Raw genomic sequence first — 18,828 nt, forward strand, 5'->3', positions numbered from 1 at the left:
GAATTTTTCTGTAAGTTTTTTTATTGTTTTGGACCAAAGGGACATCACATTTCATTGTCTACAGGCTTTCACCAACATTTTGGCAAAAATCTGAAAAAATTTGACTGGGGTGCATTTTATATAGGCGACAAAAGTTTACTTTGGCCCTCAAAGGGTTAACAGATACTGTATATCAATTGTGGTTCATGTGTTATGATACTTTTTGAATGTACACTTGATCTGATACCTTTGTTTGTGGTCTTTGAGTGTAATTGTGAACATTTGATATATGATGTAAAGCCTGCTTTGAACAATTGTTGTTATGACAGCAGCTTGTCCAGTGTTTCTCCTGGACCCACTGATTGCACAAATCCCCCTGTCCAATCAAAATCCCCCTCAACTTATCACAAGTGCATGACATGTCACCCACTCTACAATGAGGTTTGAGATTATGATAAAGGTATACTGTCACTTGTTCCAATTTTGCCACAGTTACCATGGAAAGAGAGAAAGTCTAACCAATCAGAGATTTTAAGCGGGTGGTGCTTTTTAAAAACAGCACCCTCACATGGGCATTTTGAATACCAAGGAATGCCCCTTTGACCATATATGGGCATATTCAGATCACAGGTGGCTGTATACCTTTAACACAGAGTATTAATACATGTATTTCACTAAATGATAACTGTCTATGATGTAACATCATACAGTTGATGTAATCCACTATGTGTAGCACAGTAAAGCTATACAAGCATCCTAGCTGCTGAAGGACATGATACAGCTTAAAGACTATCACTAGAGTTTGCCTTCAGACAGAATTGTATTTGAACTGAAATGAATGAAGTGTGAATGATTTGTGTAGGCTTCTAATTTATGGAACATTTACACGTTGGAAAAATTAAAGAAACAGGAGTATGTTTTATTTGATAATTGACAAATGATATAACCTTAATTTGCTAATACCTTGAAATCTTAATTTGTGTAACTTAAATTTGCATGATTCATTATAGTCCCCCTCAATCAGTACCAAATCCCCCAAAATTTTCCAGTGGGGGCAGCATTCCCCCTTAACCCTTTCACCACCATGGTTTGTCCCAAATCCATTGTTTTCTATGATAAAGTTGGACCTGTACACAGGAACTGGGGGTGAAAGGGTTAAGAGAGAAACCCGGAGAAAACACTGATAGTCTCAGGCTAGATGGAAGTCGCTGATGATTGTCTCGTTGTCACATAGAGGTTCAGCAATTTGAAGTGAATGTAAAAATGTCCCAGCTATCTAAACTGAAAAGTTCAGTCATTTCTGCATGTTGGTATTTTGATCGCAGATCGGAGGAGAAGTTTCTACACAGTGTCGTGTTTCACAAGAAATCATGAGAAAATAAGGCATTTTGAATTCCTCCAAAACATAAAGCATTGCAGTTGATGAAAGTTGAAACAAAATTGACCTTTGGAATTGTACATAAAATGATGACATCATGTATGTGTGAAAAATGATGACATCACTGAATTGTTCACTACTAGTGATGACATCACTGTACATGGCTCACTGTTTATTTTGTTTCCATCAGGATCTTGGTGACCAGGAGCTCTTCACTGAAGAAGATTTGGCAGAGTTCAAGAGAGAGCTGGAAGAAATGGATGCGAAGAAGATGCGAAATGCCGTCAAGAAACAGCAAGCAGCCGCCAAGCTTGCTGAAATGGAAGCTGCCAAGCAGCAGGACATATCCAAGCAGCAAGTACAACAGCAACAGGCTCACCAACTGGCCCTGGAGAAGGCACAGCAGAAATCTGCCCAACAACAAGCTGAACAGCTCAGTGCACAGCAGCAGGCCCAGCAGCAACAAGCACAGCTCCAACACCAGCAGCAGCAACTCGCCCAGCAGCAGCAACAGCAACAACAACAACTCCAGCAGCAGCAACAGCAGCAACTAGCACAGCAGCAACAAGCCAAGCAGCAGGAGGCGGCACAGCAGGCCGCCATGCAGCAGGCGCAGCAACAGGCACAGCGGGAGCAGATGAAGATGCAGTTTGACGCAGCCCATCAAGCTATGCAACAACAGCAGATGCAGCAACAACAACAACAGCAACAGCCGCAGCAGCAACAATTACAACAGCAACAAAAGCCTGAAGAAGCAAACATTGTCCAAATGGACCAAGGCCAACTCCAAGCGCAGGCAGCGCTACCTGGACAAGATCAACCACAGCCGTAGAACACATAGACCATGAACTAAACTAACGTAGCACTTGGCAAGGACTAACACAACACATACAACATTGAAATTCCATCATCACGGATGAGATTTGTCGGACACAGCACTTTACCAATGAATAACAGAACTTTACTGGAATAAGAACATATGCAACTGTAATTACAGTGGGCCAAAGATTCACAAATCTCAAGTGTTGATGAAGAATATTGTATCAAGACTTATACTTAGTTTCATACATAGATGTCAGCATTTGGCATAAATCTGACTCAGCTCAGTTGCGCTTTATGTTTCCCAAATTGTCAACAATCCCTTCATAATACAATTGCGTTTCTTCTCTATTTTCTGTAACCTGTGGAGTGTGACTTGACATCACACTTCTTGCAGGAAGTTTTCCAAAATGTTCATGTGATTCATGACTACACTGTTCTGTGACCCATTCATTAATGTGTTATCTGTTGAAAAGTCATTAAATTTACATTTTTTGGCCATATTGCCACACCTTCTGGACTTCTTAAAATAACTTTATCACTCTTCTTTCAGAGCAGTTTCAACCTTCGTATTGCTGTTGCAATGATACAAAACACACAGAAACCAAAGAAAATTATATAAAGATTTGAGATGTGAATTGCTCCGAGAGCTTTCACTCTGACTTGTCAACAATATATACTTCTAATGTAAGTGGCATTAACTTTAACCTGCTGCTTAGATGAAATGATGTCATAGGTCACATGGGTCAAGGTTCAAAGGTTGAAATGCAATGTTGTCCCACCTAAGTCAGTCAATTTGATGATGAACCAAACTGGAGCTTTCTTTGTGTACTGACCATGTTCAATCAAGATAATGAACAATACATGTAAGGCAGAAGGGCAGTTTTGATGTGTTATTTGGTACCATTGCGTTCCCCAGCAATGTTACAGTAACAAATCATTGAGCACTTTATTGATTTTAAAATACTTTCGATTTGACTTTCTCAGTCCTCTGACTTCAGAACAGTCAGACATAACTTTACTTTCACTGAAAATTGCGGAGAACAAGAATGACAACTGAGGCAGTGACGATGGGGTGAAAGTGTTTGAAAACAGTTTGGACAGAGACTGCTTTGAACTTTGACCCAAAGGACCAGATCACAGCCAACACTGATGTTAAATACAGATATGTTTATACTTCTACCAAAACACTCTCTGCAGTAATCCAATAATGTGTTCAAATGATGTCAGTAGCTTGGTCGTGACTCTATAATTTATTAATAATTTTGAAAGCTGTGTTTCTGATGGAGGTTTGACTCATCAAGTCCTGCAAATCGATATTTCTTTACACTGGCAAAAAATTAAGGAAATTTTTTGTTTTTTTTCAAAATCTTTCACTTTTTTGGAATCCAAAAGATATATGGAAGATATTTTTACCTCTTTCCACCAGCTTCTCCTTGCAGATGGCTCAACCTGATTGTGAGCATGTTTTCATTTAGATGGCCTTTGGAATTAGGAAAACACGAAAATTGAATCAAACATTCTAACAAGCAATTCTTTGCTGTCCAGTAGAACACATTATGACAAAATTTTCAAGTCAGACATTTGCACAAGATTACCATGGCAAACAATGAACCTTCTGGCATTTCTTTATAGCTAGCGCCCTCTATGGTGGGAAGAAGCTGTCTTTTATCCTACAGCACACGCAGCTGTTATAATGAAAGAAAGACTTTGGTTTGATGTAAACATAAATGTGTATTTGAACGTCACAAGTAAGACAATATTGATGGATCTTTTGTAAGATTTCTAAAAATTTAAAGTTGAATGGTGAGAAAGATTGACAGATGGGCCAGGAATTACAAACTTTAGAATTGCATTTTAGTCAAAATGCAGAAAAACTTTTTCTTGTATGGTGTTTTGTAATTTTGGCAGATAATACAATGAAATACTTTATTTTCGTAAGTTTTTGTAAATGTTCTGTAAGTCTGTTTTATGTTGAAAATTGTTGGTGTCTATGAAATCTAATACCATTAAAATTGGTTTTATTAAATATTTCAAGTCATACTGGAAATCCTAGCATGCTGTATTTGTCTGTTCATTCATGCAAAATCATTGCTGTCAGGAAGCCAAGGGGTTGTGTCTGAAGTTTTAAATTGAAAAATATTACAAAATGTTTTGATTAGTTATGCATCTGTGTGTGTGTCCTTGAAGGCTGGGAACAAGAAAGTGTTGTGTCTTTAATACTAGTGTCATTCAATTGCCCGGTTGAAGTGTTTTGGTTCATTAATTCTAGGACTGATCGCCTTCGTGGATGAGACAACTGTTTTGTAAATATCTTTTCTGCAGTTATTCCATCTCCTTATATCCATTATTAGGGTTCTGTATTTGTTGTGATGTCAGTGATCTGAACATTGTTGGTATTCTTCCATGGTGACAAACAAATTAACCCTCTCTCCATAGCTGCTGTGCTGTTTGTTTATTCAGTTTTGCTGGCCAAGGATGTTTCATCTGGCAGAGATCGTTGGTCAGGAGACTATGCTACGCTGACTTGACCTAACCAAGCTGTGCAAACCAGACAGTGTTGTTTATTTGTTTGTTTTCCAAGGAAGTTGGAGCCGGTGAAGGTGATTCAACGTTTGAAGAGGGATGTGAAGCCTTGAACGAGTACTCAACATTAAAACTCTTAAAAACATCTGGTTCAGATGGCTTCTGGCCAGAGTTTTTTTAAAAAATGGTGATCAAAACGAGGAAAGTTGTCACAAGTTCATTGAACCAAGTGAATACTACTCTACATTTCACAAAAAGAAGGTGTCATTAAATGTTTATGAAAGCCCACAAGGACAAATGCCCTCCCGTCACAGTTTGAAAAGCTTCCTCTCGCATCCAGTGTATCCCCTCTCCTCCCCACCACTCTAAATTCCCCTATACCCCTCTCGCTATGCAAGAACTCAGTGCTCCTTCCCGTCAAAGGTTCCCTATTGTCCTGGACCTCTAACCAACACATGAGTTTTCCCTTCCCATTACAGTGAATTCATTGCCATACAAAATAAATCACTGGAGTAAAAAAAATTAAGTGCTCTATATAAACACAATTTTTCCTCCCCACAGACACAAAGAAACCCCCTCTTCCCCCACCTAACGGCTGAATGAAATAAATACCCTCCCGCCACCTTACTACCTGGGAACACCTTTTCATACCAAAAGCTTCATTAGCCGCCCCTTCACATAAAAGGAGAATACAGTTCGATGTAGTGAGTGGATTTGAAGGGCATTGTCAATTTCTTCCAGAAAATACTCAAGCCAAAAGCAATTCCCGAAAAATAATCTGAGAGGGTTGTCTTAACTAATAGACCCAAATCAGAATGGCGTTCGAATGTCACAAGGAAACTAACAAAATCAAAGCATACAAACAAATAACAAGACACACAATATAAAGTAATTTTTCATTTTGACGATTTATTTAAAATCATTGTTTTCTGAAATTCCATGTGTCCAGTCAGAGCTTTGAGCCCTTGAGAATATTACTTAATTTGGGAATGCTAATCGAAAATAATTCATTTACAGTGAACTTGCTAATTCTTATCTCTGATGAAAATGTTGAATGATGTGCAAGTACCGATTCGAAAATTGTTTTTGTGACAAAGAATAAAGATGGACAAATAAAAATAGAAGTAAATTAGTGTAATTAAAAAAATATACGAACACTTCATATTGTAATGATGGATGCGAAACAGCCTGAACTGATCACCTTTATACACTAAACGATTCAAGGTTTAACATACTAGGCCTTTATAATCATTACAAGAGCCTAACATACTGGTTATTGTTGATGTTGTTGTTTATGGAAAAATATGTTTAACGTTCAGCCATGTATTCAATACTTGCTTGGTAGTGACAGCAATGGAAGCCCAATTATTCCCAGAATGGTGTTTGAATGAACTTGCAACGACATCGATATGAAAGATTGAATATGACATAACAGCAACCATATATATCTTCATTTTTTAGCGAACAAACAACATAAACATCACCCAGGTTACTGAGTTCGTACGACAGATGAAAAATATAGCTTGAAACATACTTTTCTGAGACTAATAAACAGATACAGGGTATCAACAGCGGTAGTTTGCAAGAAGTAAACATACATTTACTACTATTTGAATGCGCGCATGCGTCATCAAAACTTTTCCAACAACGATTATGATATCACGGAACGCGCGCATGTACAAGCAAGATTACAGTCGACAGTGTATCACCCCAATATGTAATAAATAAGCCAAAATGTTGCAACTACTCTAGTTGTGGCCCCTAGTATATAAAATATGTAAATATACAGTAAATGCTGCTTTTTTGCTTAATATGCTAACCAAAACAAAATATAAGAATGACACATATTTCACTGGATGAGTAGTTCACTTCACGGGTCATGAAAAACTATTTCTGAAGCACTACCAGAGAAATTTCTCTAAAGTGTCATTTCTCTGTGGAGCGTTATAAAGACTCTAGTTTTGAAGTAAGTAAAGTAGCAAGCAAAATTTCATGATTTGGAAGACAATCTATAACATTTTCATTCTGAAAGTTTTCTTGTTGTATTTTATCAAAAAGTTCATAAATAACAGCTGATATATATTGATTGATTATTGCAACATCATAATAGTTATTACAAAAAAATAATGATTAACTTTGTACTTAACTTACTACTTCTCGCCCAAAAAAAACTGTTACATTAATTTTCATAAAAATGTGAAGCTACATCGTCGCCCTCAGAGAAATATTTAGGAAAACTTTCGTTTCAATTTACTAGACTAAGTGTAGCATCCCTTCCCATTCATATTAAAAGTATACACATTACTCTCTTTTGAAAAGTGTTTTCATAAAGGCCTAATTATAAATAAGATCATTATGCTGAAAGGGAAGGTAACAAACAATTAAATCACGGATCAAATCGTAAATCACGGAGGCGAAAGCAACAATCAACTTCGTGTTCCGGAACTTTTATCTTTTACGCATTTAACGCATGCTCCTTTTAATTCACGATCTGATAACCATTTGCAAAATCAGTTCTCATTATGATATAAAGTTTAAGACTTCAATTGAGAGAACAGTTAAGGAAGAACGTATCAGAAGTCGCATCCACTATGATAGAAACTGATCAGGTTTTATCTAAATGTTTACAGAAATTGTCAATGAATGACTGTATATAGCTTTGAGTTTTGGCATAGTTAAAGAATGATGAAACAGGAACCATAACCATAACGCTTGATCTAAGAGGGTGGAAGGACGTGTTTGTACGTACTGTATTTTCTAACCTACTGCAGCCCATTTGATATCACATATCCAAGTTCGACGTGCGTTCTCTTTGCTTTCATTCAAGTATTATACCTTAATAAAAATCCGGACCCAGATCGAATTTACCATAAACGCACAATGCAAATCAAGTGGCATCGAATCAAGGAATTACAAAAGGCCTACTTGTGTAAGAATATCCTGTGAATTAATGGCCGATAAATCACGATCACGTCATAATTTGGCGATAATTTATTGAATGCGCACTTCGTATTCTATTGAAAGATTTTAAGACTCCTGTTATTCCATTCCGATACCGCAATTCTGCGTTTTCCGGATTTGCTTACCGCGACATATGCCGGTTCTCTTAAGTTGCCTTGGAATTGCATTTCGAGAAAATCAAGCTTGGCTGTCAATTTCACAATTCCGTGTTTGTCAGACGATGGAAGATCTCGATCGGTTACATAAACATTGTCTTCTTCGTCAGTATCTATACCGATTGGCTGACGCAGAAGGTATTGATCAGTCGCACCATATATTTCTAAGAACTTCAAATCAGAATCAAATACCTGAACACGGTGATTGTCATAGTCAGATACCAGAAGTTGATTGTTGCTATTCGCAACCACAGCAAAGGGGTCTATGAATTGCCCTTGCCTTTTACCGTGACCTCCTACCTGGCTGATAAATACGCCATCAATACTGTATTTTAAAAGCCGGTGATGTTTCACGTCGGTTACAAATACAAAACGTGCCATGAGAGTTATTCCCCTGGGCTCTATATCCTCATTTTGTCCGAATGTTTTGATCGTTTCCATGTTTTCTTTGCAGACAACAATCTGACAATTTGATCGATCTGTCATGAAATACTGGTTGTCAGAAGAAACGGCAACATCCCATGGCTCGAATGGCTTTGCAAACCGACGGCTGAATGCAATCACAGATATGCTTCTCAACGCTTTATCAAGTGTATGTACAATATGTCCATCTAAGTCGCACATTATCAGTCTGTCACCGTGGAAAGTTAATCCTCTCGGTAACTGAAACTTTCCTCCGTTATTAGGGCCACTTAGAGTAACCATTTTCTTTGTAGACTTGTCACCTGTAAAATTTGAAAAGACATGTTACGGGTTTGGAATACATCAGAAAATAAAACATTTGTCAGTTAATTATAGTAATTTGATCAGTTAGGGGGCTCTGCACCCAACACAGCGTACTTTGCTCAAAAATTACTTTTTTTTTGCAAATATTCATTCAATTTTAATGATTTGTTAACCCAAGACTAAACTATTGGCTGGGTTCACCTGTCAGCTTGTCAAGCAGTCGTAAGTGACGTGATAAAGAAGTGTTAATTTATGCAAATGCGTACAAATCACCCGATTTCCCGGCTTCTTTCTTCTCCCAATTTCAAGATTTCCAAGGAATTTAATTTAATTTCAGTTTGGAAGGGTCAAATTTTCTGAAATTTTCACATTATGTTCTTTAAATGCTATATAAAAACGACTATTTTGTTTGGCACTAAAGTTCTTACATTTTAAACAAGAGGCATTTTATTTGCAAATCATGATTTTAATCACTTTGAGTGCTAGTTTTTCAACCATGTCATTTTAAAATGAGGATAGATAATGCAAAATAAAATGGTCGTTTTTCTACATATACTCTTCTTTCAAGTCAAGTATTACATTTCAGAAAATAGCGTCAAATTTTTGACTTAAATTAATTTTTATCATTAATACCAAAATTGAAGTTTTTTACCCCAAATATACACCCACTTTATCGTTAGAGTAAACTATTGCTACCAAATTATACTTAAGAGTCTCTGCTTTTTGAAAATATAAAGTATGAGGGGGTTTCCTTGTCATCTTTGATGAAGAATATTGCTTTGAAAACTGTGTTGGCAACATGCAGCTCCACCTTTGATTCGGAAGTTAGTCTATTCCAGTACTATAATTAATATTTTATAAGAATTTTTTTTTTATCGACATTTCATCTATATAATAAAAGCATGATTACGTATCTGTAATTCGAACCTTTGTAAAGTCAAACCTCGCCTTTAATGTATGTTGTAAAATCCCATTCTTGTAGGGTATCCCTCTTTCGCTCTTACCCAAGACATACAATTCAATACCCAGAATCGCGGCGTCTGTAGATGGCCTCTTAGAAATAAAGTCTATGAAGAAATTGCACTGAACACATAAGTCTTCTGGAGTCTCTACCTAGATCCCCCGGTATACCTTGAACAAAGCTTAGCTGAGTATCAATAGTTGAGACGAAATAAAGTGAAACTTAAACGACTTACTGTAGCGTGAAAACGTCACCATATCTAGAATAAACTGGCCAATTATTGTATCATCCATGAGAAACAAACAAGGATTTTTCTCATCGTAAAACAAGATTACTTGAAATATTAATAACAAACTAGTTTAATTCAAGACCGGGCAAAACTTGATTTGGACATTACAATTGCTTCATTGTCAGTGCCGCTGATACACTTTCTACGTCCAGGTTTAGAGAAACGAAATGGCAGAGGGATTCTAGACTATCAACTTAACCATTGATTTGGATAATCTGATTACAAAAAGTGAGTTCCCTTACCGAATTCGTTTTCCCTAATAACTTCAGGTGGCGTTTGAACTTTCGGGGGCGCTTGCGTGGTAGCTGTACAAAAGAAAACACAGAAATTTGCTTTAAAACTTGATTTGGACATTACAATTGCTTCATTGTCAGTGCCGCTGATACACTTTCTACGTCCAGGTTTAGAGAAACGAAATGGCAGAGGGATTCTAGACTATCAACTTAACCATTGATTTGGATAATCTGATTACAAAAAGTGAGTTCCCTTACCGAATTCGTTTTCCCTAATAACTTCAGGTGGCGTTTGAACTTTCGGGGGCGCTTGCGTGGTAGCTGTACAAAGAAAACACAGAAATTTACTTTAAAGATTTATGGCTCAAACCGACAACAGATTTAGCAGACATACTTTTGTTGTTGTTCAATAGGGTGTAATCCAAATGACAGCTTTCAATGAAATTAACCTCAGGTAATTTGTTCGACCAAGAAAAAAAGAAACGAAAAAGCAATGTCGTGGCCACATTGAAATAGGACCTGTACCAGTATAGCGAAGCCAGATTATTAACAGCGTCATGAATGTGCTTCTGAATCTGCTTCTGATATATTTTTTAAGGTAGTTCCCACCTCGAGAGTGAAAGACGGAAACTTTTGCTCAAACTTTCCTCAATAAAACTTTCAACCATTCTCTCACCAAATCAAGAATACAATCTGGGTTACACTGCAAAGTTTGGTACCAAAGTAACAAATTACCCAACATTTGCGGATAGTTGAAATTAAAAATGGCCGCCATCCCTGTGTTATCTCTATGGGGAAATAAAAATTCAATTTAATTAAACTTATCTAATTACCTCCAGATAGTTATTCGATCATCCAAGGGAGATATCTACTCGTTTTGACAATACCTACGATTAAGTTTACCTGATTTAATTGCTTCAGACTTCAGTTGCCTTTCACATTCACGGACCATTGCATGCGATCAATTTAGGTAGCTTCATTTGGTCGAACAATTCTACCAACAGAGTAAGGTCACTCTCTGATATGTGGCCGTGATCTTCAAGTTCTTCAAATAATTTAGCAGGTGTCTTCAATTGTTCTCGCCGACGTTTTTCGATTTTATCACCAACTAAAGTCGTTAGAGTTTCGTATTCTTCAGTACCAAGTTTATCATTTAGGTTGACATAGAGTACACGAAGTGGGGCTAGACCACTTGCCATGTTTAGCTGTGCAAAAGGAAATTCAATATATTATCAGGTACTTCTTTCGTTTTCGACTTTCCATATATTCTAAAAAGTAAAGGAATGTATATTAATTTTTTACTAAAATGGTGTTGAGTATACTGACAATCTCTTTTTAGGAAAGTGTTTCACAGCGCCATCAGCTGAAACTTACACAGATGAACTCAAGTCAGATTAACGGCTCCGATGAACGCGTCAACTCTTAATTATACAGGACGCACAAGACCAGTAAATAATTTCCATAGGCTATCAAAGTAGGTCAGAGCAAAACATTCAGCGGAACAAATCCTGTTTACAGGTGTTAGATCAAGGTAAGCTTGAGAAATGATTAGTTTTTCGTGTTGGTCAGTCCATCGAAACAAAACTAACAGGAACTGTCTTACGCAAAATTGTGTTTTTAGGTAGGTGATCTCAGTGGAACTTCACCTCCGCATATGTTTACAGATAGTTCAAGGAGCAAAGTATGGCGTAACAAATATACCTACCGTAGATGACTACATATAGATTGGAGCTGTACAAGCAAAAATGATGGTGAAAACTACAATTTGTCATTTGTTTGGTGACATTGAGTCGGGTCTTCTGATGAAACTGACCATACCCAGAAGTATAGAAGAGGTATAGCAAGCTAACATCGAAAGTATGAGTGGCCCTCTGTGAAGAAAGTGACCAATTTCCATCTTAATCTAGCACCAAACATTTGGCAATACTTTCTGAGTGAAGTGTATGCTTCACAGAGATTCTCGCTCTCACAGTTCCTTCATGACTATGTAGTGTGGTCTACTCAGGCCCAGAATTTAAACTTATTAGAGTAGCCCGGCTCGGAAGTCAGGGTGTTATCATCGATTTGTTTAGCCCGGATATTTGTTACTGATTTGCAGCTTTCAACGTCCTCATTCTAAAAGCCGTCATTCTTCAATGACTTTCAAACAACTACTTTAAGATAAGATGACCTGTCAGTGAAGATAACCCACCACTACCAGCTTTCTTTTGACAAAAATTGAGCTTTATTTTTTATTTTGGGAGTTAAATAACAATAACAGTTACATGACACAATAAATCCGCTACTATTAAGTTACAATTTCCGAATTCCCTCAAACACGCTACCATACAGTTGTATAGCATATCAGTTTTGCAAAGGGTCCTGGATTTCTGGACTGGATTTCCTTAAATACACATTCCATTTTAGTATGAGAATTCAACTTGTTTTTCCTGATAGCAGTGTAATACTCAGATTTTTGTACTGAGTGTACAGATTTTTGAAAGATATAAACTCGGGCAGGAATAGATGTACCTGTTGCCAAGAAGAATTACAATGCTAACGATATGTGACAGCTTTGGATCTCCTAAAATAACTTGCCAATTCTAGCTTCAGGCCTTTTTCGCTAGTCGAGTTTGTGTCCAAATAAAATAAATAAGGCTTCCCAAACATTTTAACATTATCATACATGAAGTAATGTTTCATCTTCTCTTTTGCACAATGTCCAAAGAGAATTTTAAAGTGTAGGAAAGTCCGTTTTACTAAGTCTAGCATTTGTATGAAATATATCATGCAAAATTTTAAAGTGAAATTCCCTCAATTTTTTAAACCAATTGTGATAATAAGTGGAAGCACATAAAACTGTTCCCAACATGATATGTTAACATTCAGTTCATATTCAAAATGCACCTTTGATCCGGGTTCAGTAAAGACAATATCATTAATTTCTGAGTTGATGTTCTTGTTGTGCAGTACTATAAACTTTTCCTAAATAAAAAAATATGTTCACATTTTGCAGATATCAACTTTTCGATCTGCTTATTTAAGCTAATATGCACCTCGAAAGTGAAAGACTTAAACTTTTGCTCAAACTTTCCTCAGTGAAACTTTCAACCACTCTCTTACCAAAGCGAGAATAAAAATCAGGGGTCACCATGCAAACTTTGGTACTAAAGAGACAAATAACTTGCAATTTCTCGATATTTGAAATTCAAAATGGCCGCCATCCCTGTGTTAACTCTATGGGAAAAAATAAAATTTTCGATTTTCGAAAAACTAAGACGGTGAAAAATTTTCTTTCGCCAAGAGCTTCAAAATGAGCCCCCACAAGTGGTAGGTCAGAAGAAAATTGATAAAATTTGAAGGCCCGAATTTCTGTCCCCGAGGCGCGTTCTACCTTAAGCAATTTTTGCTGCCTAACTACACCCCCAATACAGACGCGAACGTACAACTTATTCTGTATTGACTATCTGATAACCAAGGGTTCAATTTTGAAAAGCAAGAGTTATATCCAGTAGGCGGTGGCGGTCGATGAAACGTCCATGCTACTATGACAACTTTCTCGTATTACTTACAGATCTGAAATCCTTTAACATCCGCCAAAGACACATGAGTACAAATTTCATAGGGAAAATCTACACAACGTAGATTTATAACCAATGAAACTGTCTTATGCACTTTACTCACACAGCTATACTCTTTTTCAATGAAGAGCCGCCATTATTGTTCAAACGAAAGGCACACACAACCCACATTGTTGTGACCCAAGGATGGCCAACACTTGAAGTTTCGATACGTGATCTGCTCTACTTCACAATCATTTGCGCACGATTACACATTCCCTTAGCTTTATTCCTTGACAAATGAAAAGTAAAAACTGCTAACATGAAATAAGAATAGACAGTCGTCGGCAAAAGGGGTATACTGGATTCAGTTGGTGTTAAAAAATTATGTAAAAATACAATTTATCATAGTTACAGGTGCCTGATACTTACAGTCGGCCGCCATATTGTTGTTGTTGATTTTGTTTAAACGCACTGCATCGGACGGAATGCTATTTGCATGATTCAGTGAACATTCCGTGTATGTTTTTTGTCGCTCGTTTGTTTGTTTGTTAGTATTTTTTCAAGTTTTAGTTTGCATCTCCGTTTCGCATAATTTAGATTCAGAACAGGTAGTTTATCAGAAATTAGAGGCAGAAACGTTAATGGTCACCGTACGCATATTTCGTAGCATTTCGCATTATTTGGTCGTATTGTATAATACCAATTTGAAAATTCAAATAGCGGTTGAACAAGAAACCTCAGTAACACATTTCTGTTATCAAACCCCAGATATCAGTACTTTTCTTCCTCTACTAGTGAAGAATTATTCCGATACATGTGGAGAAAATACATTTTACCGTCTTGCATATGTGAAATTCTGAAATTTCACTTTTCCTATCCATTAACAGCAGCAAATCGCGGCCATCTTGCTGGCCTAAAAATCGTCACAATCAAGATGATATCAATTTCTAGTCAAAACCATTTGCGCCGTGACGCAACATTTTTATCCTTGATTATGAAATAGAATCCGTTCATATTCTAATACAAAGTATCAACAAATATCTTTGAAATTGATGTCTTGAGAACTGAGTCAACAGTACGGTATATCAGCCACACCCTTTGCATACCTGTGTTGACCTGAGTTGGTCAACACGTTGAACATAACCGAGTTTCTCATGTATCTGCCATATAGAGGGATTCCGGTATTAGTTTGCTGAAGGCATTCTATAAAAACACAATCAAGGCATTCAACATACCTGTTAATTAAGGTGTTGGCTGGCTGCAGCAGGTATGGGCAAAGCCTCGTTGTGGTTTCACCTGTGGTGACCCAGGTTTTTCTTTCACAACTAGGAACCGCACAAAAAACTATTATGGGATGTAGTTGAGCTTCAGGCGCTGCTGCATAAGTGTCAATATTACCATGAAAGTGGTTGATGGATTACAATGCTAGGTTGGAATTAACAGACTACATGTGTCGTGTGAGGAAATCGCTTTCGAGTTAGCAAACAAACACAGTAACTTTCAGTCTGGAGAATTAATCGGTATAAAACACTACTGTTGGTGACTTTTAGTAGCGAATCACACTTCTAAATTCATTTTATTAGAAGAAATATCTTAAATCCTGTGAATTTATTTGTCTATTTAATTTATTTATTCAATAAGGTGATTTGAAATCAAACATAAGTTATGTAAAATGTGCTTACCAAAGCACGAACACAGAACGGTTTTCAAACATTGGCAGTAAACGGACAGCCTAGATTTTAACAATCAAATAATTTTCGAGTTGAAACTCAAAGATGGCCGCCACATATATACGTGTGATAAGCGCGCGAATTTGATAGATCAAATTCATTCCCAAGGAATGAAATAGTGGTATTTTCAATGACAATATAGGTTATGAGGAGTTCAAAACATCTCCGTTATTATTGGATGATATTATTGGGCAATAAGAAAAAGCATTTTATCTTATCATATTTCCCGATTACGTTTAAATCTGCATTGTTGAATGTCCTTACACATTATGATTGGTACAGCGTATGAGTCAGACATTTAAGCTCAAAATATAGAAGTAACCCCTTGTGCAAGAAATTGTGAGTATCGTATCAGGCTTTCGTCTGGAGCCCTTACTCATAAATTTGGCGTGGTTGTACAAATGATACTTTATAGGTCTCTTGTCTAATAGAAGAGATCGCAAGTAAGTTAATGCATGGGTGTTTGTACCCATCAAGCCCAAAAGTAAGAAAATGATCAATTATCTTTAAAAACCACGCGATTTGATTGATATTTGGCCTAATTATTGGAATTATTAAATTCTTTAAAAAAATGTCTGCCTATCTTGACGAGTTGAGTCACGTGACCAAATCTGATATTTCCCGCCAAAATTTACGTCTTTATTAATTTTAATATTCCAACCGTAAACCGTTAAATTTTCTTGATTTTCTTTGCACTTTTGGAAACAACATCTATCATATTCTTTCAAAAATACATGGCACTCATGAAACTCTATCTATACTTCTTTCTGATATTCAAAATATTCATGTAAAACGTCAAAAATATTGTATTTGTTGTTTTTTGTGAAGAAATAATATTCAAAATTCAATAATTTTGCATCTGCCACTAGTTCTAACACAAGTTCCCATCCCATTTTACATTAATTGGTCATAATATTTTAAATATTTTGATGTTTAGCGGTTGGAATATTCAGTTATTTGCAATATACAATTTTGGCGGGAAAATAACAGATTATGGTCACGTGACCTGACTTAGGTAATATATTATGATAAATTTCAGCTTAATCAAATGCGAAACATATTTTTGGCAATTTTCACAATATTCTGACCAGGTCTGATTAAAAAGTATGTTTAAACTGATATTACATGTATGTAAGCCTATGCCCATGCATTAACATACCTGAGATCGATGGTCTTTTACCCGCCAAAGGGCATGACATCGCCTTCTCTCAATATCGTAAAATAGTGATATACTGCCTCCTTAACCGTTTACCCTCCCCTTGCAATTTTTACCAACGGTGTTGTTGAAACAAAAAGGAGCAAATCCAATATTTTTGTTTTGGCTAAAGGATAGCTTAGGATTTCGGTTTCCATACGTGATCAGCTAAACTTTTGAAGCATGTTTGCTCCGTTATTGCAGTCTATTTATTGCAACACAACTTAATCCATCAAAAAGGGTATCCGAAAAGCAAATAAAAATGCACATTACCAGTACTAAAATGATGTCAAGAGATGTGGCACGTTACACAAAGGAGTGAATATATCAAAGTTATGGGGGTGTGACTACCATAGTCGCTCGCCATGTTGTTGTTGTTTAGATTGGCAACGTCAGACGGAATGCCCCTATTCCGTGATCATTTTGTTTTTCTTGCTTGTTCAACTTTTCGTTTGAACATATGTCTCGCATGATTTGGCTTCAACACAGGTCACTTACCAGAAATGAGAGGAAGAAATATCTAGGAACACGCCCAGTGCACATTTTGTTTGGTGCACAATAAGCGTATATTAGCATAATGTAAAACGTTTTGGAAATGGGAGCTTCGCGGACAGATATCGAAATGATTTTTCAAAAGTTGTAGACTACCACTGAGAAGACCAATTTTCTCGACTTGTGTTCGTAAAATTCTGAAATTAACTTTAAGTATTCACTTGACATTTGAATTGCAGCCACTTCAGTGCTTCAAAAATCGTAGATTTAATCTAATTTCCTTCTGTTAGCCGTGGATTTTATTCTTGATTATGAAATCGTGTATTTTAATATGCTATATAGTGTAGAGTATTTAGCAAATGGTTTCTACATTCTTGTGCGTATAACCTAAAGTTTATTAGTCAGACACATCCTCCACATACATGATTTGACCTGAGTTGGCCATGACAAACGCAACCAATTTTATTCGCTGTAGGATACAAGAAGGGCTATTGTGGTACCAGTTTGCTATAGGAATTGTCTCATATAATATTATAAATACATTCCACATACCTTTATAAAGCCGAGTCGTTGGCCTGGAGTACCAGGTATGGGCTTGTCGTGGTTTCGTCTATAAGGATCCCTGTCACTTCTCAGGGACCGTACAAACATTATTAGAAGATTTCTCCCAGTACCGAATTAATAAATAATTAAAACAAGACTTCTTAAAACTATCAACACTTTCTATTTTTCTCAAATACAAAGATAGACTGTTAAAATATTGGCTCCTCTTACATGACATGACCTTTTAAGAGGTCAGTTTTAGCTCTTGGAATTTCTAAAAACTTCTGATTAGCTGTAAAGGATGGTATTCGTTCAAAAAGGCATTACATTGTCTGTTGCAATTCGACTTACTAAGATTAAGTTATGCATTACACATATAATACTAACAGCGTAGGCCTACAATAAAAAGACAATTATGATGAAAGGAAATGCGTCAAGTGAAATGCTGTCTTCTAAATACTAGCCCTCCCCATGCAATTTTTGTCTGGTGCCTCAAAATATGTTAACGACTGTAGAGTGTTCCAGGTCAAACGCGTATTGCAATCCCTCGTCCGCAGTCAAAGTCTGAAAATCATACAATCAACTATATGCACACGTTAAATCTTTCTTAGGCCAATTTACAAAAAAGTGTGTGTTTTCAATAACCATATCTCCGAAAATTACCCGGTAGGATAAGTATGTCAGAGGGATTTTTTGGTTTGCTTTTTATTCTAAACCCATAAAATATGGTAATATTTATATAACTGACTCAACTGTTTTTGGCTAGGGTCGGCGGGCTTTTCAAGGGCAGGTCGGGTTACCAGAAACACACACACATGTTTTATGGGGCCTTAACTATTGTGTCGTCAAGAGAGTCACAGTTCAACTGTCCACAAGCGACATGTATGTTGTAAATTATCACCAGTTCCCAGTGAGTGTAACCAGAGGGCAACGCGCCTTCTCCAGTTCTCTGCATCATGGCGCTATACCCCAATATGAGAACCATAGGCATATTACACTGACGGCGTATGGTATGCCACTTTCTCACGAAATTATAGTGTGCAAATGTTCGAAGAAAATTTATCATGTCACACTAACTGAAAAATCTCGTTTAATTGAAAACATTTCAATTCATCCTATCAAACTCTTGGCTAAACTTTTGCCTTGTCTGACGACTTATTACCACAGAGTCTGTCACCGGAAAACATGATAATACGAAATACTTCTCTTGACGTTCCCTATTGAGAGCTTGGTTGAATCCTACTTTACTTCTACGTAAGTAGCAGGTATGAATTTGGAGATGTATTGAAAGCCATCGAT

The 18,828-nt window shown here is 36.7% G+C and overlaps 1 protein-coding gene across 3 annotated transcripts in view; it reads left to right on the forward strand.

Moving 5' to 3' along the window:
* The window catches only part of LOC139137925 (nucleobindin-2-like), a 608,701-nt gene that overhangs the window by 14,026 nt on the left and 575,847 nt on the right, over nt 1-18,828 (forward strand). For 2 of the 3 annotated variants that reach the window (XM_070706174.1, XM_070706182.1), the window contains exon 10: nt 1,548-4,226. In XM_070706174.1, the coding sequence (XP_070562275.1) occupies nt 1,548-2,189 (642 nt within the window). In that variant the 3' untranslated portion in view covers nt 2,190-4,226. Of the gene's footprint in view, nt 1-1,547; nt 4,227-18,828 lie in introns of those variants that run through there. The other variant, XR_011553504.1, reaches the window with a different exon arrangement.

The sequence above is a fragment of the Ptychodera flava genome, chromosome 1, assembly GCF_041260155.1.
Source record: "Ptychodera flava strain L36383 chromosome 1, AS_Pfla_20210202, whole genome shotgun sequence".
NCBI classification, from domain to species: domain Eukaryota; kingdom Metazoa; phylum Hemichordata; class Enteropneusta; family Ptychoderidae; genus Ptychodera; species Ptychodera flava.